This window comes from Hemiscyllium ocellatum, chromosome 12, assembly GCF_020745735.1.
Source record: "Hemiscyllium ocellatum isolate sHemOce1 chromosome 12, sHemOce1.pat.X.cur, whole genome shotgun sequence".
NCBI classification, from domain to species: Eukaryota; Metazoa; Chordata; class Chondrichthyes; order Orectolobiformes; family Hemiscylliidae; genus Hemiscyllium; species Hemiscyllium ocellatum.
Window position 1 is genome coordinate 85,754,705 of NC_083412.1, and position 22,512 is coordinate 85,777,216.

Genomic DNA, 22,512 nt, shown 5'->3' on the forward strand with positions numbered 1-22,512 from the left:
TCCCTCTGACCCAAACCCAAAAACTGTAACCTCCCCCCACCCCAGCGACACCTGAGAGACCTCTGTCACCTACTGTCAGGAGGGTCTGCTGAATCGAGACTCCTGGATGCATGTTGCCCAACCCACCCCTTCCGTATCCCCTATCTGCTGGACAATCAACAGGCACTGAGGCATTTGCATGCAGTGTCACTGATAGCTGTAGGTAGTCAATGTTTGCTGAGAGACCCAGGCCATGGATAAGTGTTGGCATCAAGTGGGTTGTGACTTGGTGGGGAGACATCTCCAGTAATCTCAAAGATTCCTCTTCCTCAGCTCACATCCCTCAATCAGTTAGTCCCTGACAACGAAGATCAGACATATATCCCCTCAGAAATGAAATCCCTGCAAAGTGTGTTTGTCAATCTTCCTTTATGGTAACTCCCTTGCTTACAGTTAAGTTAACAGCAGTGGCAGTGAGATGAGGTCCCCAAAATGGGCAGAATTGTCTATGTCATGCCTCACTTGGGTAGGATGCTGGAAATCAAGCCCTGGTAACATCACAAAAGTTAAAGACTTTTATCAAATTGTGTATAATTTTCCAATTCACCTGTCTTTTTAGATCTAGGTTAATAGAACGCATGGACCAAGTTTCAATATGTAACAAGAATTGCTGTTTATTTGAAATGTTATGAATGGAGGGATGGAAAACCTGAGGAAATGGGTCAATGGCACAAATCTTTCAGATTATTCACTCCTTCACAAGAAGCCCTCAAAAGCAACAGCTTCAAAGAACTGGATTTCTTTCGATATCCTTGCTTGGTATGCCATACATGTGACTCAAAAGCCACAGCACTGTTCTTGAGTCATAACTGCCCTCTGACTTGGCCAAACATGCCACTTATTTCAAGTGACTATTAGGGATGGATAACAAATAATAGCTCATCCCATCACACCACGTTCCATGAATGATTTTTTTTTTAAAGATTCAGTACGGCAGACAAGTGTTTATCACGTTGGTTTGTCCTGATGAAAACTCTCAAATGTAATCCCATCACAATGCAAAGGTTGACCTGAATTGGCATGGTCTTTTTATCCTCATGTTGTTTTAATGTGTGGCAGGGATTGTGACAAGATGCCCATTGGAACTGAAGCTCAAAAAAGTCAGAAAGGAGAATGTTTGGAAAGGGAAAATAAAGTACAAGGACTATGTGCAAATACTCAAAAGCACCACTGAAGTGGAACAAGAAATCCACAAAGGTTTGTTCTGATTCTTTTTCTTTCCAATAATCATTGCCATGTATGTGGGGTAGGTTAGCGCTGGAACTTGATTACTTTGAGACACAGTAAGAATTACTCTGAGGGAGCACATAGAATTGTCAATGTCATAGATGGAATTTATACTCTCAGCTACAAACCCGGTGATTATGCTCCAACGTAGCACTTTATCAAATATTCCCAAGTATTAAAAAGTGTGTTGAATGAATAACAAAGCCTTTAGAAAGCTTTTTTCTACCCATATGAGAAGGATTTTCTTCCCTTGTTTTAATAGCTGGTGAATAAATATTACATCATGTCTTAATATAATTGCTCTTTTGAGACCTGAGCACTTTAACCAAATGCATCCTACAATTAACTCTCTAATCAAATAAGACCATAAAACACAGGAGCAGAAGTAAGCCATTCAGCCCAATGAGTCTATTCATTCGATAACCCCCAGTTTCACTTTTCTGCCATTTCCCTCAGCCCTTGACTCCATTGATTTTTTAAAAAAGTCTTGAATGCGCTGAAGGACCCAGCCTCTACAGTCCTCTGCTGTTACAAACATTCCACACTACCATCTTTCTCATCACCCTCTGAAGGAAGAAATTTCTCCTCATCTCTGTCTTATATGGATGAATCCTTATTCTGAGATTATACTCTCCAGTGCTTGACTCTCTCATGAGAGGAAACAACCTTTCCACATCTAACCTTTCAAGTCCGCTAAAAATCTTGCAAGTTTCAATAAGGTCACCTTGTTCTTCAAAACTGCAATAAGTACATGTTCAACCTACTCAGCCCCTAGTCATTAGATCATCCCTCAAGACCCAGGATCAACCTAGTGACCCAACTCTTGACTGCCTCCAATGGTAATCTTCCCTCAGGTAAATTGCTTTTCTGTGGTTGCAGTTAATTGACCGTAGTGTAAAACTTGCTGCAGTTTAAGAAAGAATTCAGAAAGACAACAAAAAGAACAGATGTCTTGTGATTTAGATGTTATGGTGAGAAGCTGGCAAACATTCTGAATGGGTTAGAGCATATTGTGAAGGTACTGTCACCTTAAAAGGTTATTTTGTCCTTATTTTTGTTTGTAGAGATGTTGTAAGGCAGAGGCATAGTCTACCAGAACCACTAGAATAAATAACTCGTGAGGACTTCGGGTTTTTTTTAAGTTGGAACAATGGAAGCAGCCTAAATGGCTGAAAGACCCGGATTTCTGGCTTTTAGTTTTTACAGGAACATCAGCAGCTGTTTGGCGTCTCAAAAGAGTTGGAAGCTTCAGTGAATGTCCCTTGGTGGCTCCGATCTCTTAATTTTCTCTTGATGTTTCTTGCTCCTGGATTGGAAAACTGCATATAAAAATCTGTGTCTGAATTTGCCTTGTTGCCAAGGGCTGTGTTTATGGGATGCTACTACATTGGAATAAATAATAAATAATATGAGAAAGTGAGAACTGCAAATGCTGGAGATCAAGTTGAGAGTGTGGTGCTGGAAAAGCACAGCAGGTCAGGCAGCATCTGGGGAGCAGGAGAATTGACGTTTTTGGTGTAAGTATTAGGTACTGTATCTATTATTTGGTTAAGTATGCCAATAGTTAAATTATTCTAAATTCCTCTTTCGTTTGTTTGCATTTGAATTATAGTGTTTAAATAACTTGCATTATGCTTAACATTGGGTAAGTTGACCAGTCGTATTGCATTTGGAACATGGCATTTCACATATAACTTTAAAATAAGAAAAAGTTAGGGTCTAAGCTACCTTCTCAAAATATGAACTGAACAATATGGACTTAACAATTTCCCTGATCCAAACCCTCTTTTCGGATCAGCACACAATGGCAAGCAGAAAAGGATCCATTAGATCATCCAGCCTTGCACAGTTTATTTAGACAGTAAATATACTCAGCACAATGAAAAGCCTCTGGAAGGAGCAGAAAGCCCAGTCAATGTAGAGGCAACAAAATAAAGCCTTCCTCTTGCTAATCCTTAGCCGTACCAACTGATTACTTGAAATAATTCAGCAAATAGACATCAATTACATCAGTGACCAGCTTCATCCACATTTGATAAATGTGCAGTCTAGTTCTTGCTTTAATTGTTAAGCACGTAGCACCACACAGCCCCCTCTCAACCTTCTCTCTAACCCTCATGTTTCTGTTTATTTGGAACAATATCAAACACAATGTGTTTAATCATCTTATGAACTTTAATCAGTAAGAACATGTCTCAGCCTGCTCTTCCCTTAATGAATACTTAGGGGCAACACGATGGCTCAGTGGTTAGCACTGCTGCCTCACAGCACCAGGGACCTGAGTTCAATTCCAGTCTTGGGCAAATGTCTGTGTGGATTTGCACATTCTCCCTGTGTCTGCGTGGGTTTCCTCTGTGTTCCCCGATTTCCTCCCACAGTCCAAAGGTGTCCAGGTCAGGTGAATTGGCCATTCTAAGTTGCCCATAGTGTTAGGTGCATTAGTCAGAGGGAAATGGGTCTGGGTGGCTTACTCTTCGGATTTGTTGGGCTAAAGGGCCTGTTTCCACACTGTAGGGAATCTAATCTAATCTAAACTTAGAGTCATAGACATGTACAGCATGGAAACAGACTGTCAGTCCAACCTGTCCTTGCCGACCAAATATTTTAATTAACACTAGTCCCATTGCCAGCATTTGGCCCATATCCCTCTAAATGCTTCCTATTCATATACCCATCCAAATGCCTTTTAAATGTTGAAACTGTACCAGCCTCCACCACTTTCTCTGGCAGCTCATTCCATACATGCACCACCCTCAACATGAAATAATTTGCCCCTTAGGTCCATTTTAAATCTTTCCCCTCACCTTAAACCAATGCCCTCTAATTTGGACTCTCTTACCTTTGGGAAAAGACCATAACTATTTATCCTATCCATGTCCCTCATGATTTTAGAAATCTCTGTAAGGTCACTCCTCAGCCTCTGACACCCCAGGGAAAACAGCCCCAGCCTGTTCAGCCTCTCCCTGTAGCTCAAATCCTCCAACCTTGGCAACGTCCTTGTCAATCTTTTCTGAATCCTTTCAACTTTAACAGCATCTTTCCTATAGCAAGTAGAACAGATTGAATTTCACCCGAAGTCTATGAACTAAACTAGACAACTAAAATGCTTTAGGCTTAAAATTAAGCTCAACACCCTCCTTTCTACACTTCCAAGAGCTTCCATATCACCCACCATGTGAGTAGTTTGAAACTGGAAAAGTATTCTAACTGAGACCAAACCGAGACGTTGCCACATTAAGTTGACTTATGACTGAGATGTGACCAGATCCATAAAAAATATTTGGGCTTTTGGTGAATGTAACATCTCCAACACCAGATGATGAATCGAAGTGCAGTGATACAGAATCCCATATTTGTGACAATGCATTGAATGCTTATTGACATTGCTGGCTGCAACCAGTTGGGTAATTGGCATAAAATAAGTTCATAGCTTTCAGCAAGGCGTAGCTGGGGAAGATGTTGTAATGAGCATCATCACCAGTAAATTTAAGCACGATTTATTTTTAAGCCATGCCAATTACCGACTGCTAGTATGCCTGATTAAGATGTCTAATCCAGTTGTTTATCAATATGTGACTTCGTTCCAGCCCAGAACACAATCGCAGGACAAGGAGTTGGAATCAGCCCTGAACTAATCAGTCTTGAAATCGAATCCAGCAACGTCCCTGATCTGACCCTTATAGACTTGCCAGGAATTGCCAGAGTGGCAGTTGGCGACCAACCAGTAAATATTGGAGACCAGGTACAGAGAACTCAGTTGATGGATTATCAGTTACCAATTTGCTAAACACAAGGACAATTAACTCGTTGCTGTTTATGAGGCCTTGATGTGCACAGGCCCACTGCCATGATCCTTATATTACAAATGTGACTTTGCTTCAAATCCATTTGTATTAAAACATTGTGGGACATAATTACAAATTTGTCTTCTCTTTAAGACTCATTACCAAATATTGCACTTACTTCCTCGATCTATGTACTTGTGCCAACATTATTGTATCTCTTCAAATGCATTAAAGGTGTTTCTGGATCTACTTTTGCAAGCGGTAAATCTTACTGTCCATGAAAGAAAAATAACTTGCTGTGTTGTTGTGTTTTGTGTTTGTGCATACAGTTATTCACTGTCTGCCTTTGATTCTGAAGTTATGTGATCTGTGTTTCCTTTCAGATTAAGAAACTCATCAAGTCATTCATCCAGAAACAAGAAACAATTAACCTGGTGGTTGTGCCATGCAACGTTGACATAGCAACTACAGAAGCTCTGAAAATGGCCCAGGAAGTGGACCCTTCTGGAGAAAGGACTCTGGGTAATTACATAAAGAGAGGGAATTAAGATGCCCTTAGGCCCCACTGCTGAGAAAATGTTAGTTTTACAGTGTTGCTCAGAGAATAGTCTAAAAGGTTTTGAAAGAACGGTTCATTGTCAAAGCCATCATGTGTCATGAAGTGTCTGAGCAGCTCTGGTCCTATTCCACACATGGTCTTTATCCAGATCCATTTTAAAGAAGTTGAATAATAAATGCCATGCTGGAGATTGTAGGTTTGGCTAATATGAACAGACAGATAGGCCAAATGACCCATAATCTTTTGGCACAGCCTCACTAACAATCACTAATTTATGTTTGCTCTCGAAGACAGTTAGATATTACTGCTTTTTAATTCATTCATGGGATGTGGATATTGCGGACAAGGCCAGCATTTATTGCCCATCCTTCATTGTCCTATCACAGCTCAGTTAAGAGTGAACCACAATGCTGTGGGTCTGGAGTCACATGGACCAGAGCAGGTAATGGTGGCACCTAGTTCAGTCATGTCCTTCAGAAAGAGAATTCTGGCGTACACATGACTCCAGACCCACAGCAATGTGGTTGACTTTTGACTACCCTCTGGGCAAATAAGGATGAGCAATAAATGCTGGCTTGACCAGTGACCCCTACATTCCATGAATGAATAATAAATTAGTCTGTGTTTATGGTTCCAAACTGTGAAGTTTCGTTTGCTGTACAATTGTGCTGAGGGAGATGAAATTATCTGAAGTCAGATCCCTCCCTGAAAGTAGGGAGCATGAGAGTGGTTCTTACAGGCTAAACACTGTCACCTTGAAGGGCAGTGACTCTGCTGATAAACGCCAGCAGAGGAAACATGCTCTGGCATATCTTAGTCTAAATTATTAATTTTATTTAGATCAACATTTTAGTTCAAGCACCTCGGAATAAGAGTAGACTAATCAAACCATCAAGTCTGCTCTGGAGTATAATATGACCATGGCTGGTCAAAAAATTCAAAGCTCTTTACCCACATTATCCTTACAACTGTACAATTCTGGTAATCAGATATCTATCATACTCAAAGACTGAGCTTTGGCAACACATTGCAGTAGAGAATTCCAAAGATTTACAACACTTTGAGTTTAAAAAAAAATTCTTAGCTCATTCCAAAATGGTATCTCCCTTACTTTTAAATTGTCACCCCAATTCTAGAATCCCCAAATGGGAAAACATCTTATCTGCATGTATCCTGTCTAATCCCTTTTAGTATTTTGTAAGTTTCAATGGGTTCATCCCCCCATTCTTTGAAACTTCAGGTCCACATTGTCCAATTTCTCTAAATAGGTCTGTACTAGTATTCGAGGAACAAGTCTGGTGAATCTTGTTACTCTCCCTCTATGACTAAAGCATCCTTCCAGAATAAGGAGACCAAAACTGCACACAGTACTCCAGGTGCAGTCTAACCAAACTTCTATGCAATTAAAACAAGACTCACTACTTCCATAGTCAATTCCTCTTGCAATAAAGGCTAACAACCTTGGCTGTATCTGTATGTTAGCTTTCAATGACTTATGAGAAGAACATTGAGGCCCCTCTGAATGTGCACACTTTCTAACCTCTACCAAAGTGAAAACTCACACTTTTACACATTTTTCCCCATTCTTGCCCGCTCATTAAAACTATCTAAATCCTCCTGAAAATATTTTACAGCTCCCTCATAACATACATTTGTGTCATCCACAAATTTAGAAATATTACATTTGGTCCCCACAACCAAATTATTCATATATATTGTGAACAACACCACTTCATTCACTGCACCAAATTCCCACACACTCCAAATTCTCACTCTTACCAACAACCTGTACTCACTAAATCCATGGTTACATCATAGCCACATTCTTTTTCAAATTCAATTCCTCTTTGAACTTTTCAAAATGAAATGGCATAACCGAGGAAATTTATTTTGACTTTATTTTAAATATAAAGGCATTTTAACAAAGCCTGACCTGGTTGACAAAGGAACAGAGGCAAGTGTTGTTGACATTATGCGGAACATAATAGTGGAATTAAAGAAAGGTTACATGATTGTCAAGTGCCGTGGACAAAAGGACATTGATGACAAATTGACCCTTGATGATGCAATCACAAAGGAAAGAATGTTTTTTGAAGATCACGAACACTTTAGGTAATGTGTGAAGACCTAGTTACAATTAATATCCTCTTGTCTTTGTTTCTGACTACAGCACTTCTGTCTGTCAATTTGTTGTCAGCTCATTTTACACTTCATTGCTTTAATTTTATAATTTTTCAGGTGTGAGTACTTTTCATATTATTGATCTCAACATCAGAACTTAAGGTTGATTCCAGTGACTTAATTAATCTGAATATATAGGAATATTCAAAGATCTTGAGGTCAATGGTGTGGAATAGACTGGGTGTGAAAGTATATTAGCTTGACAGGATTTAGTATTTGAAGCAAACACAAAACATTTGAGAGAGCTTCTTCACAGTAATCTAAAGTGATTTAAAGAATGTTGATATTTAGCCATGATGAAGGATGTCTGAATTTATAAGTTTATTGGTATTATTTTAGGAGTTTGGATTCAAACTAGCAGCATGTGGATGTTGGTTCTTTAGTGAGCAGTAAAGATAAACAAGTAAAAATAATGAGGGGTATATAACATTAATGGGAGGTGTCTTTTTCTGTGGGTGGGTGTTTCAAGACAAGGGGGCATGTTTTTAACGTGAGATGAGAGAGATTAGAAAAAGATATGGGGGGGGCATTTTTTTTACACAGAGTATGGTTCACGTATGGAATGAACTTCCTGTGGAAGTGATGGATGTGGGCACAGTTACAACATTTAAAAGACACTTAGATAAGTACATGAATAGGAAATGTTTGGAGGGATATGGACCAGGAGCAGGCAGGTGGCACTAGTCTAGTTTGGAGCCTACCCAGCGCACCCTCTATTTCACTGCACCCACATTGTCCTCTTACAGCCTCCTTAATGTCCCACCTCAGCCTTGTCACCCTCAAGTAGTGTACACTCTGCCTAAAACTGACTCAACCTTTCCCTCAACTCCTAGCCTGATTATTAATTCCAACAATGGAATTAGCTTCCAGTTATATAGTGCCTCTCACTGAAGCACTCCACAAAATAACATAAAACAAAGTTTGATGGCCGTGAGTGGGGTCCGGGTAGTTTTGACGAAATTCTCTTGAATTAGCTCCTGAATTCATACACTTTTCCCTGAGGAGGGACCCGTGGGTGACAGCCATCTGCCTGGCTGCAATGGGTAGTCAATCAGGGAACATACAAGGCAATCTCCTCCTATTTTAGCAATGGATTGAAATTTCCCAGATGACAGCCTATCTTCTCCTCTCCCCTCTCCATCCTGGCTGTTTCAGGAGCCCAGAGATGCTGTAGATTGGCTTCCCCTCAAGAGATCTGAGGGCAGAAGACCAGGTCTTACCTAGCAGAATGTATGTCATTTCAGGTGCTGCTCAAAGATTGAATTTCTACTAATGTTGTCACTGCTGCAATGGCAGGCACACAACTCCTGCCATTGGCCCTTTGGTAGTGTTTATTTTGCAGAAGAAAATCAACAGCCAGCACTGAACAAATGTCTTGTGCTGGGACCCAGCCCCCCCACCCCCTCCCCCCCCAAACATCCAAAATTGGACAGGGGTCCAGGGAGATTCTAACATTCAGAACTAATACCTTAGGGAAAGAATTACAGCAGTGAGAGCTTTACAAAAGGCAGTCCACTGCTTTGAGGGTTCAGTAACTGTGCTGAGGCCATGACCATTGGTGGGTGGAGAATGAAAACCTGAGAAGCACAAGAGGCCGGAATGGGAGGACTGCAGAGATCAGAGGCTGGATGAGCTGGACGTGGCTACAGAAGTAGGGAGGGGTGAACCCAGGAGAGATTTGCAAACAATGATACATGTGACAATATATTTTAAAAATCCCTTTAACCAATTTAGCATTTTGCTATATTTCTCACTCATACATTAATCTAATTCTGGGATTTTTCTTTACATTTAATATTTAGGCAACTTCTGGACAATGGGGTAGCCACTATTCCATGCTTAGCTGGCAGACTGACAAACGAGCTTGTTAGCCACATCAATGTAAGTTATATTTTCTGAAACAATCTGTATTTTCTTTCACACCTGTATTGTCACAATGATTTCTCATTAGTATCTCGGGTAGGCTGTTACAAGTAAGCATACTCAATATGGCTTAGGATTCTTGTGCTACAGCAGCAGTGTCCCTACCTCAAGACATGCAGGTCTGGTTTCAAGTCCCATTTGCTCCAGATACCTGTCATAATATACCTGAGCAGGTCGATTAACAATATCTACCCAGTGAGAGTTTCATTTCATCCAAGTCCATTTTGGGAATCCAATGGGATTGTACAGAGATTAAAATCACACTCGGGTTTCTGACCAGCAACCTGAGATCTCAGAATGCAATTTTCTGCTCAAGGGCATTAATTTTAAAAATTTTCTGCTCAAGAGCATTAATTTTAAAAACCTATCTCCTGAGTTAATATTATTAGTTAAATGGAGGGGCACAATTTAAAAATGAGAACGTTTAATCATGGGAAGGGGCATCATAAGCCACCAGAGAATTGTGGAGGTTAGACTATTGAAAGTTTTTAAAGAGGAGATAGGCAGATTATTGAAATATTGAGGAGCTAATGGCTAAGAGGAGCTGGCATCAGAGAGGAATTACAGTCTCAGGTATATCATCTATGTTCTTGTTGACTGGCAGGGCAGATTTGAGGGTCCAAATGGCCTGCCCTGGTCCAATTTTTGATGTTCTTATTCAGTCAAATCTGAGTTGAAGCATGAGCTAAGAGGGAGGCCCATCTACTGAGAAAGCATGAATTGATGCAAATGGTCAAACGAGGGTTAGTATAGCACTGTGGACTAAACCCCAGTCTAAAGATCTTGAACATAACATCTAAAGTTGATACATCTGGTGTTCAGAGAGAGCTGACTGGCACTGCATGCTGAATCCCATTTTGATAAGTGATCTTCATCTCATTTGCCTTTGTTAGAAATCTTTGCCACAGTTGAGAAAGGATGTTGAAATGAAACTGAACAAAACAAAGCAAAGTCTGAAAGACTACAGCAATGGTGTTCCTGATGCACCTGAAGAGAAATTGATGTTCATGATCGAGGTAAAATTGTTTCTGTTGAACGACTTCCTTTTTACTCAGTTTTTTTAACATTCAGTGGATAGCTGGAGCAGTGCTCGATGGAAAATCTGATTACATCACATGTAAAGTCTATTGTTAAAGTTCATATTACCATCGAAAGTCAATTTTACAATCTCCAATCCTTTTCACTTCCAGCCCTGATTTGAAACAGATCATTGAATTAATCAAAAACCAAGTTCCTGACAGAAAGATTGGGGTATGACTGGCCAGCCTATGATTCCTTCTCACACTCATCCCCAGTCACACCTCAACCTCGAAACCAACTTCAATGGACATGGAAATCATTGTTGGAGCATCGCACAGAGGAAACCTCAGCCTGAGAATTAATTGTTGGGCTTGAGGGTTGCTCTTTTTTGTAGAACATTACAGCACAATACAAGCCCTTCAGCCCTCTGTTGTGCTGACCTGTGGAACCAATCTGGTGCCCATCTAACCTGCACTATTCCATTTTCATCCAGATCACAATCCAGTGCCCATTTAAATGTCCTTAAAGTTGGTGAGTTGCAGGCAGTGTGTTCCATGCCCCAACTACTCTCTGAGTAAAAAAAAACTACCTCTGACATCTGTCCTGTATCTATCACCCCTCAATTTAAGGCTATGTCCCCTCGTGTTCGCCATCGCCATCTGAGGAAAAAGGTTCTCACTGTCCATCCTATCTAACCCTCTGATTATCTTATATGTCTCAATTAAGTCACCTCTCAACTTTCTCCTCTCCAACGAAAACAGCCTCAAGTCCCTCAGCCTTTCCTTTTAAACCTTCCCTCCATACCAGGCGATATCCCAGTAAATTTCCTCTGAACCCTTTCCAATGCTTCCAAATCCTTCCTATAATTCGGTGACCAGAAGTGTGCACAATTCTCCAAGTGCGACTTCACCAGAGTTTTGTGCAGCTGCAGCATGACCTTTTTATGGTGAATTTATTTTTCTTTCAGAGAGAAAATGTTTTGAAGTTTTCCTCAGAAGATTTAATGCATGGATAGAGTCTATTATGGATGGAGCAACGCTTTATGATTGAGCGACTGTTTCTTCTTTAATGCTTTTCTTTGTTCTCACAGTGGCCACTTTTCAATACCTTTGATTTGATTACAGAAAATCAACAAATTCTGTCATCAAATAAAAAATTTAACATCCGGGGAAGAGACTCAGATCCTCATAAATGGGATGAGATACATCACCAAAGTACGAAAGGTGTTTGAAGAATGGAATTCATTTCTGGAGAAGCAGTCGTTAAATTGTGAGTAGGAATCATATGAGTGAGCTTTAAATTTGGGATCCTGGCTGGGCTACCTTTAGTAATCTAGTTTTTTGATTCTTTTATTCTTTCAAGGAGGCAGGAGGGGTGATCAGTTAAGATGGCTAATTTGCAATGCAGAGTGGAACCAGTTGCGTGGGTTCAGTTCTAAGTTGTGGTGACCCTCCAAGTCAAACTCACCACAGGTTATCTCTCTCTGATGAAGAAGCAACCCTCTGGTCCTCTGGGACTATGGTGGGTTCTACTACTCTTTCTTGAGATGCAGGCATTGCTTGCAACGTCACCATTTGTTGCCCATCACTAACTAAACTTGGCCTGAGTGGCTTTCCCCAGCATTTCAGTGGATATTTAAGAGTCAACCACATTGCTATGAATCTGAAGTCACATGTAGGGCAGACCAAGGAGGATTGGTAGATTTTCTTTCCTAAAATGCCTTACTGAGCCAGGTAGTTTTTTATGGCAATCAACAATGGTTTAATAACCTTCAGAACTAGATGATCTTTATATTCCCGATTTATTAATTGAATATGAATTCCATCAACTGCCAACCACCATGAGCATGCCTAGCCCTCTTGAGCACTGGTCAGTGACATCAACCTCCCTCTAAATTGAGGATATATCTCAAGCAGGTGTACATTGGAGATAATGACAAACGTTCCTCACATTGTAACATTCCCACCACTACTGTTTAACATCAAAAAGACTGGTATTATCCAATCAAATATGAAAGCCACGGACAAATAATGCTACCAAACTTAAAATACTATCCTTAAGTCTTCAGACTTTAAAGATTAGTCTTCTAGATTAATATTGCTGTGAATAATCCAGGATGAATATTGAGGAGAGAGGGAACATTAAAAAGAATTGCAATAGAAAATGGGTGCAGACCTGTTTTAAAACTTTGATGCTAAACTATGACAGGCCAATGGAAAAGGCAACACATTCAAGAAAGAAATACAATATTTTGTCACTTGTTTCAATTCTGTGTAGTCTTGCAGACAGAAGATTCATCTTGTGAGTTGATCAAGCAATCATTTCTATCCCACTAATGAAAAATATTGCCATAGTCACCCACTAGCCTCTAACTTTGACAACTATTTTCCCACATGCAGTAAGATCGCAATGAACCAAGTAGTGTACTAAGATTTTGATTTATTGTTAGTTGTTACATCAATAAGGGTCAATGATAAAACCTTCCCCATATCTGGGTCAAGTCACAGAATCTCAGAACTGCTGTGATGTAGAAGATGGCCATTCGCCTCTCATTTCTGCGCCAGCTCTCTGAGCAAGTCCTACATTAAAGATTGAGCACATAACCCACATTAATACTGAATGACTGCTGCACCAGCGAAGGTACTATACAGTCATAGAGTCATAGAGATGTACAGCACGGAAACAGACTCTTCAGGCCAACCCGTCCATGCCGACCAGATATCCCAACCCAATCTAGTCCCACCTGCCAGCACCCGGCCCCCTCCAAACCCTTCCTATTCATGTACCCATCCAAATGCCTCTTAAATGTTGCAATTGTACCAGTCTCCACCACTTCTTCTGGCAGCTCATTCCATACACGTACCACCCTCTGCATGAAAAAGTTGCCCCTTAGGTCTCTTTTATATCTTTCCCCTCTCACCCTAAACCTATACCATCTAGTTCTGGACTCCCCGACCCCAGGGAAAAGACTTTGTCTATTTACCCTATCCATAATTTTGTAAACCTCTGTAAGGTCACCCCTCAGCCTCCGATGCTCCAGGGAAAACAGCCCCAGCCTGTTCAGCCTCTCCCTATAGCTCAAATCCTCCAACCCTGACAACATCCTTGTAAACCTTTCTGAACCCTTTCAAGTTTCACAACATCTTTTCGATAGGAAGGAGACCAGAATTGCACGCAATATTCCAACAGTGGCCGAACCAATGTCTTGTACAGCGGCAACATGACCTCCCAACTCCTGTACTCAGTACTCTGACCGATAAAAGAAAGCATACCAAATGCCTTCTTCACTGTCCTATTTGCCTCCACTTTCAAGGAGCTATGAACCTGCACTCCAAGGTCTCTTTGTTCAGCAACACTCCCTAGGACTTTACCATTAAGTGTATAAGTCCTGCTAAGATTTGCTTTCCCAAAATGCAGCACCTCACATTTATCTGAATTAAACTCCATCTGCCACTTCTCAGCCCATTGGCCCATCTGGTCGAGATCCTGTTGTAATCTGAGGTAACCCACTTTGCTGTCCACTACACCTCCAATTTTGGTGTCATCTGCAAACTTACTAACTGTACCTCTTATGCTCGCATCCAAATCATTTATGTAAATGACAAAATGTAGAGGACCCAGCACCGATCCTTTGATGAGATGTCAAATGAAAGCCCTACCATCTCTTGTTTAGAATAGAATAGAATGCCTTCAGTGTGGAAGCAGCCCATTCAGCCCATTAGGTCCACACCAACCCTCTGAAGACCATCCAACCCAATCCCTGCAACTCTGCATTTCCCATGGTTACTCCACCTAGCTTGCACATTACTGGAAAATACGGACAGCAGTTAGCCTGGCCAATCCACCTAACCTGCACATATTTGGACTGTGGGAGGAAACCAGATCACACCCGCTGAGACACAGGGAGAAGGTACAAACTCCACACAATTGCCTGAGGCTGGAATTGGACCCATGTTCCTGGCACTGCATGAGGCAACAGTGCTGACCACTGAGCCAACATGCCACTCCCAGCTCTTGTTTACCTGGTTATAAAAGGCCTGATGCTATTAATTGACTAAAAGCAAACTAATATTCACAATGTAGTGCTCAAAACATATCCCTTATTCAACCACATTGAAACAAATTAATTAATTTTTTTTATCTCATTGGCATGCACAATGATGTAGGAAACATGGCTACACTTCTAATGTACCTGTAAAGTATCTTGGTATCTCCTAAATCAAAAATGCAAGCTTTTATTTTACTTCCCATCACTTGTAACTAATTGAGGTAAGTGATTAAATTGAGATTGAGATCAAACCAGTGAAACACAAAAGCACTTTTAGCTTAGAGTTACTTTTCTCTCTCTTGGTTTCTTCTCTTTATTAGTCCGGGATGACCTGCGTAATGAAATTCGAGATTTTGAAAATAACTACCGTGGAAGGGAACTGCCAGGATTTGTCAACTACAAGACGTTTGAATCACTTGTAAGAGACAACATTGTAGAATTGAAAGAGCCGGCCATTAATAAACTGAAGGTTGTCACAGGTATGTGATTGTTATAATAAATGTTAACTTTGTATTGCAAGAACACCCTGAATGACAAGAATAATTATCTCTTCAGGGTATGAAAGGATTTTCATTTAACTCCTCATCAAGGAATCATCAAGGAATCCTCAATAATTACTTTTGTTGGTCCCTTCTATTATCTATATGGTGGTATCATCCCTTTTGGTTTTATTTACTCTTACCTTTAACTGTACACCCATCACAAAACTTCTCTTCCTCTGCCATCTCTGCCCATGGTCCCTACACTCCTCTTCTGTATTTACTTCAATTCTGTTACATTTCTGACCTTTACCAGCTCTCACAAAATGTGAGTGTTGACATGTTGACTCTCTCCATTTCTGCTGCTAGTCCTGTGAAGTATTTCTAGAACTTTTTGTCTTTATTGTTGTACAATCCAATCACTTTTCTGAACTGTTAACTCCCAGAAAGGACATTTTCCCAATGTGCGTTCATCAAGACCTAAAATAAGGTTGAAACCAAAAAATACGAAACCATTAAGAAACATTAAAAATGGTCGCATGAGTGGAAAATGTGATTTTATCCGCGTTTTCTGTTCCAGAACTGACAAGAACAGCTTCAATTGAAATTGCTGAAGAGCATTTCAAAGCCTTTTCCAACCTTTTTAAATTTGCCAAGGTAAGATATAAATATATCTCGATGACAAATCATTTGAATGAGGTGTGTCTATTGGTAGGCAGTGGCTGGGATTTGTTATCAATGGCAAATCATCTATTTCAAATATTTGAATTTTGTATAACATATGTGAACAATGGAACAGCAGGAGATCTCTTAGTTCCTCAGGCATGGTCCATTCTTCAATTCCAATGTGATTGATTTCCAATCAGTTATCCATCTTGTTAATTACCTTCCATTCACCTCTTTATTTGTATTGGGGTGTGGGTGTCATCAGGTTGCATTGCTTGCCCTTGAGATGATGGCAATGAGCCACCTTCTTGGACTGTTACAATTGACACACCCTTCAGGGAGGGACATTCAAGATTTTGACCCAGCCACAGTGAAGAAACAATGATATGCTTCCAAGTTCATGTGACTTGGAGTGAATTAGGAGGTATTGGTATTCCTATGTGTCCCTGCCCTTGTCCTTCCAGGAGGTAAAACTCGCAGGTTTGGAAGTTGTGGTTGGTGGAGCCTTGACAAATTGTTGCTGTACATCTTACAGATGGTGCACACTGCAACCATGATGTGTTGGTTGAGGAAATATTTAAGGTTGTCACAGTTTTGTCCACTCAATTAATCTATCTGCCCCCCTTTTAAAATGTCTGTTTCTATCTGCACAATGTGCTGTGTCTTATCACTTTGTATCATCTGCAAGCCAGGATTTAAAAAAAACCCTTCCTGATGAAGGGCTTTTGCCCAAAACGTCGATTTTCCTGCTCCTTGGATGCTGCCTGACCTGTTGTGCTTTTCCAGCACCATACTAATATCGACTCCGATCTCCAGCATCTGCAGTCCTCACTTTCACCCTTTGAAAAAAAACCCTGTCCATTTCTTCATTGGCGTCACGTTGGTAGTACACGGTGAACACCTAAGACCACAGTCATAACCTGAGATCTTGGTACATGGTGATAACCTGAGACCCCAATGCAAGCCATTTGTCCCATCTCACCAAGCACAGTGCATTCTCTTTCTCTGTCACTTGCTGCCAACTCAATTACCAATCCTATCGAAAGGTTACATCCACTTGCAATTTATTTTGAGGAATTTGTTGAAATTAAAGCATGAGATCAAGTGACTCACTCCTGTTCTTAAAAATTTTGGCAGTTTTTAATACAAGCTTCACAACGCAAATGCTTTCTCTCACTCCTCACTTCCTTGCAACTGACTGCACCTCTTTGTCTTTGTATGTAGATCAAAATCGAATCCATTAGCCATCAACAAGAGAGTGAAGCAGAGAAGATGCTGAAGGCACAGTTCAAGATTGAGAACATGGTGTACTCCCAAGACAAAATCTACAGCAGTAATTTAAGTACAACAAAAAACACAGCAACAATATTTGCAAATGCCACTGTCCAGGAAATGTCACACCATGTACAAACATACTACAAGGTACTATAAATACATCATCAAGATAACCAAAGGAAAGTCAGTTAACACTAAACCTTGTGCACTGTTGATGAGTGACAATTGATTATTTCCCTATTTCATGTCATTAAGATAATTGGCAAGTGAATTAGTAATGGCATGATTAAAAATTTTTAACACAGTAATGATCTGAAAGGCATTGCCTGAAAAGAAATTGGGAGCAGGTTCGATAGTTCACGATAATTGGATTAATACTGGGAGGGAAAATATTATGGAACAAAACTGAGGAAAGAATAGGAGACTGGGTTAAAATAGAAATCTCTGTCAAAGCCCCAGTATGGTCTCTAAGTGGTCTCCATTGATGCTGTTTATTCAGTGCAGACATCATCATTTATTGCTTTCCTTCAATTTTCTTTGAGTAAGTGGTAATGAAGCATCCCCCAAAAATAAAACTGAGCAAAATACAAGACCATTTCAAAAAGCAGTTCAGAAACATGCCTATTTCTGTAGATCTAAAGGAATATACATGACAGAAAGTCAAAGTGCAAAACATTTCCTTCCTGCAAGGACACTATTATGCCAAATGGACATGGTGAATTGGTCATGATAAATTGCCCATAGTGTTAGATGCATTAGTCAGGGGAAAATATAGTGTAGGGTAGGGGAATGGGTCACTCTTCAGAGGGTTGGTGTGGACTTTAGATTTGATTAGATTCCCTACAGTGTGGAAACATGTCCTTCGGCCCAACAAATCTACACCGACTCTCAGAAGAGCAACTCACCCAGACCCATTCCCCTGCACCTAACACTACGGGCAATTTAGCATGGCCAATTCACCAAACCCGCACATCTTTGGGTTATGGGAGGAAACTAGAGCACCCGGACGAAATCCACACAGACACAGGGAAAACGTACAGTAGCTTCCGCTATTAGTGTGTTGCTTAATTGTCTATCACCATTCATGACTGGATGCGGCAGGACCAAAGACCTTAAATTTGATTTGCCATTTGCAGAATCACCTTAGCCCTATCTGTTACATGCTGCTTCTGCTGTTAAGCTGCATCATATTTACATTTGCCTTCCGTACACTGTTGCAGCCTTCAGCTTGACAGGAATGATAGAGCAGAGAGAAGGGGGTTCGATTTATCAGGTGATGAATAGGTTAGTGTAGGTGATCAGCAGGAGTCTTCCTTGCCCATGTTTACCTGTTCCCATGAGGCTTGATGAGGTCCGGAGTCAATGCCACAGACTTGTAGGATGCTTTGCTCCCTGCCGTGCCGCCACCATTCTGGTGAGTGCGGTGCCTGGGACATTGTAAAGTACGATTCCATCAGAACAGCTGTCACAGGCTGATGCTTGACTAGTTTGTGGGGCAGCTGTCCTCATTTAGGTACAATCCTCCAGATGTTAGTAAGGAGGAGTTTGTACTGTTGACAGGACAGACATTGCTGTTGTCATGTCTGCTGCCTGGGTCAGTGCCAAGTGGACTGTCTGATTTTTATTTCGTTTAGGCTTCACAACAGTTTGATTTAAGAACACAGGAGCAGGAATAGACCATTCAGCCCCTCAGTTCCACCATTCAGTGGGATCATAGCTGATCCGAGTCTAACTCTTTATAACCTGTCTTTGACCCATACTCCTTAATACATTAGATAATTGTTTAATAAAAAATCTCCGATTTAAAATTAGCAATGATCTAGCATTGACTGCTATTTGTGGAAGAGTTTCCAAACCTCTACCACCTTTTGTATTTAGAAATGCTTGCAACAATCTCTCCTGAAAGGTCTGGCCTTAATTCCCAGACTCTGCCCCCTTGTTCTGAAGTCCCCAACCAGTGAAAATAGTTTATTTTTTTTGTTAATATCTTGAAGAATATAACTGAATGGCTTGTCAGGCCATTTCAGAGAGCATTTAATAATCAACAGCACTGATGGTCTGGTCCACATGTTTCTCCAGGTAATAAAGACAGATTTCCTTGTTTAAAGGACATTAATGAAAGAGATGGGTTTTTTTGTGACAGACAATGATGATTGCATGATCGACATAACCCTAGCTATTAATTCAGCTCAACTCTGCTTTCCAGTTTTTCTCCCCATAATGCATGGTTCTCTTACAGATTAATGATCTGTTTATTTTGGGCCTAATTATACTTTATGACCCAGTCTCTGCGGATTGGTGACGACTTGCCACAGCAGATTCGCTACTGATGATTAGCCACTGCCAGTTCTCCACCAGCGTTTCTCCTCTGGGGTCGTTTCATCTCTGGAGATGACTATTCGCCACCAGAAAAATATGTACATGTACTGATTGTTTTCCCTCCTGCCTGTTCTTTCCTACTTCTCCGCCCCCTTTATTTATACAACTATGTACTACATATTGATCAAAAAAGAGGTAAAATAAATATCATTTTATTGGTTTATTGTGGTTCTGTTCGCCGAGCTGGGAGTTTTTGTTGCAAACGTTTCATCCCCTTTCTAGGTGACATCCTCAGTGCTTGGGAGCCTCCTGTGAAGCGCTTCTGTGATGTTTCCTCCGGCATTTATAGTCTCCGGAGGAAACATGACAGAAGCGCTTTACAGGAGGCTCCCAAGCACTGAGGATGTCACCTAGACAGGGGACGAAACGTTTGCAACAAAAACTCCCAGCTCGGCAAACAGAACCACAACAACGAGCACCCGAGCTACAAATCTTCTCCCAAACTTTGAACACCTATTGGTTTATATATAAAAATGAGTTACAAACTTTAACCAGAAAAAGGAAATATATTTTTAAAATCTTTATAATGGCAGTAAAATCTCACATTAATATTAAACAATTATTAAAGATGCTAGGACTAACTGAGGGACATCAGCTACACATTGGTTAATAAGAACACTCGTTACTTCCTGTGCTGCTTCTGCACAATGTATTAAACTTGTTTTCACTTTTGCAATTTGGACACTTGCTGCGGAAGGGAAATGTGCATGTTCTTTTATTGTTTTTATCACAGTGCCACTCTTGGTGTGGATCCGTCCATTACATCGGCCCCTTTGTTCACATCGCCAAAACTTAAACCAGACAAGAGTGATTCAAGTATTATCAAAAACATATATAAAACCATCGTGGTAAAACTTCTTATTTCCATGTTTACTAATAATTTCTGTTTCCATTTTGAAGACTTGAGGGTAAATTGAAAAAAAATACAAGCTTAAAGAAAACTCTCCTGTAACGAAAATAAGTTGTTATTGTAACAACGCAAATATTACCTTAACCAATATAACGACAATTTATATAGTTTAGATATGCTTGTTCTCTAACATTTTAAATGTTATTAAATAAAAATAAATTTATTTTAACAAAAATAAATGGTTATTAAAACGAGTAAACACTACCACCAATATTCAAAATATACGACTTATTTGCGGTGGTGAATCGTCTTCAGTGGCCAATGGGCAGTGGATAAGCGTCCTCGGTGGTCAAAGGGCAGTGATAATCATCGGCGGACAATCTGCTGTGGCAAATGGTCCCATCCTGGTCTCTGTAGCCATCTGTGGTAAAGATTTCCACAGATTCACAACCCTCAGCGTAGAAATTCCTCCTCATTTCCACCTGAAATGTGCAACATCTTCTTATTCTAAGATTATGTACGGTCACAAGAGCATTATCCTGGGCCACTGGATGACTAATCCAGAGGCATTACCTCTACACAGTATATGCCTGAGTTATATTAATTGAAGTCAAAGTCTGTCATCCACTATAAGTGATATTTGAACTCCATGTTTCCCCATCATTAGATCAGGCATCATAATTGTACTCCAGTAACACACCCACTTGTATGATTGTACTTGAATCAGTGATTCTCTAATTTAATTGTGTCAGTTCAATTGGAGTAGAACTAATGCATAACACTTAATCCTCCTTTATTTTTGTTCTCCTGTCTTAGATTGCTTCTTGTCGACTGGCTGACCAGATTCCCCTGGTAATATGCTACCATATTTTACATGAATTTGCTGATAAACTACAGGCAGAGATGCTCACAATCCTCCAAGATCGAGACCGCATCAATGAATACCTGTTTGAGGATCAAGACACAAAGAGGAAGAGAGAGACCCTTCAAAACCAAATGAGTCGACTGATAAAAGCACACAAGGCTTTGTTTGAATTTGCTTAAAAGCTTATTGATTAACAACTTGATGCGTAGTTCTTTCTACTTGCCTAATTATCACCTCATATGCAAGTGTTAATTTTCTGTAGTTTCAGTTGCTAGTAACCTGAATGTATGTGTCTGAAGGTTACTGACAGTTATCATAGACAAATTATTACAACAAGGTGGAGGATCATCGTTATCTTCCTCACTTGAGATCCATACTTTCACCAAGATTCGCTGGGAAGTCATCAGGCTGATCAATCTTCACTCATTCACTCTTTCCAGTCATACAATAACTCTGAATGTCACTGACTGAAGTTGGCCAACATGGTATAGGCTATGGGCTGAGCTTTGAAATCTCTTTGGTAGCATGACTCAGTTACTCGCTGAGGATTGAACTTTCAAGGTCTTGTCTTTGAGATGTTGCATAATGTCTTCCAAAGAAAAATTAACTTCTTCAGAGTTACTATCACAAACCTCTAGAATAGTTAGTTTCTTGTGGTGCATTGAGAGTGTCCCAGATGCAGGAATCTGAGTTCAAGTCCCACCTGCTCCAAAGGTGTATGATGACATCTCTGAACAGATTGAATTAAAAAGAATGTCATGCATTGAGAATCTAATGCAGTTTGTGAAACTTGCTGTGACAATCTGTTTCAATTCATAAAAGGTTTAGACTGGAGTATGTAGAAGTAAATAAAGTACTTCAGAAGCTGGAAATCCACATCGGAAACAAAGTACTGGAGAAACTCTGTAGGTCTGGCAGCATCTGTGAGGAGAGAAACAGAATTTAATGCTGCAAATGCTGATTACTACCCTTCTGATCAAACAGGTTTCATACTGGACTCGAGGTTAACTCTGTCTAGTATGAAACCTGTTCAGTCAGAAGAGGAGTAATCTGCATTTGCAGAATTAAATTTTGTTTCTCTCTCTCTCTCCCAGGGTGCTGCCAGACCTGTTGAGTTTCCCCAGTACTTTCTGTTGTCATATTCAGAAGAAATTAAATCTGATAATCACAAGTTGTTACTTTCACAAGGGGAAATGGCAATTAATGTTTCCCCACT

At 40.3% G+C, this 22,512-nt stretch overlaps 1 protein-coding gene across 2 annotated transcripts in view; it reads left to right on the forward strand.

The window, feature by feature from the left end:
• Nucleotides 1-22,258, forward strand: part of LOC132821185 (interferon-induced GTP-binding protein Mx3-like) — a 40,126-nt gene extending 17,868 nt beyond the window's left edge. For both annotated transcript variants that reach the window (XM_060833825.1, XM_060833826.1), the window contains 11 exons: nucleotides 1,099-1,236; nucleotides 4,854-5,008; nucleotides 5,435-5,573; nucleotides 7,524-7,722; nucleotides 9,594-9,672; nucleotides 10,608-10,730; nucleotides 11,859-12,003; nucleotides 15,103-15,261; nucleotides 15,842-15,918; nucleotides 17,152-17,349; nucleotides 21,248-22,258. In XM_060833825.1, the coding sequence (XP_060689808.1) occupies nucleotides 1,099-1,236; nucleotides 4,854-5,008; nucleotides 5,435-5,573; nucleotides 7,524-7,722; nucleotides 9,594-9,672; nucleotides 10,608-10,730; nucleotides 11,859-12,003; nucleotides 15,103-15,261; nucleotides 15,842-15,918; nucleotides 17,152-17,349; nucleotides 21,248-21,475 (1,640 nt within the window). In that variant the 3' untranslated portion in view covers nucleotides 21,476-22,258. The remainder of the gene's footprint in view (nucleotides 1-1,098; nucleotides 1,237-4,853; nucleotides 5,009-5,434; nucleotides 5,574-7,523; nucleotides 7,723-9,593; nucleotides 9,673-10,607; nucleotides 10,731-11,858; nucleotides 12,004-15,102; nucleotides 15,262-15,841; nucleotides 15,919-17,151; nucleotides 17,350-21,247) is intronic.
• The last annotated feature ends 254 nt before the right edge of the window (nucleotides 22,259-22,512 follow it).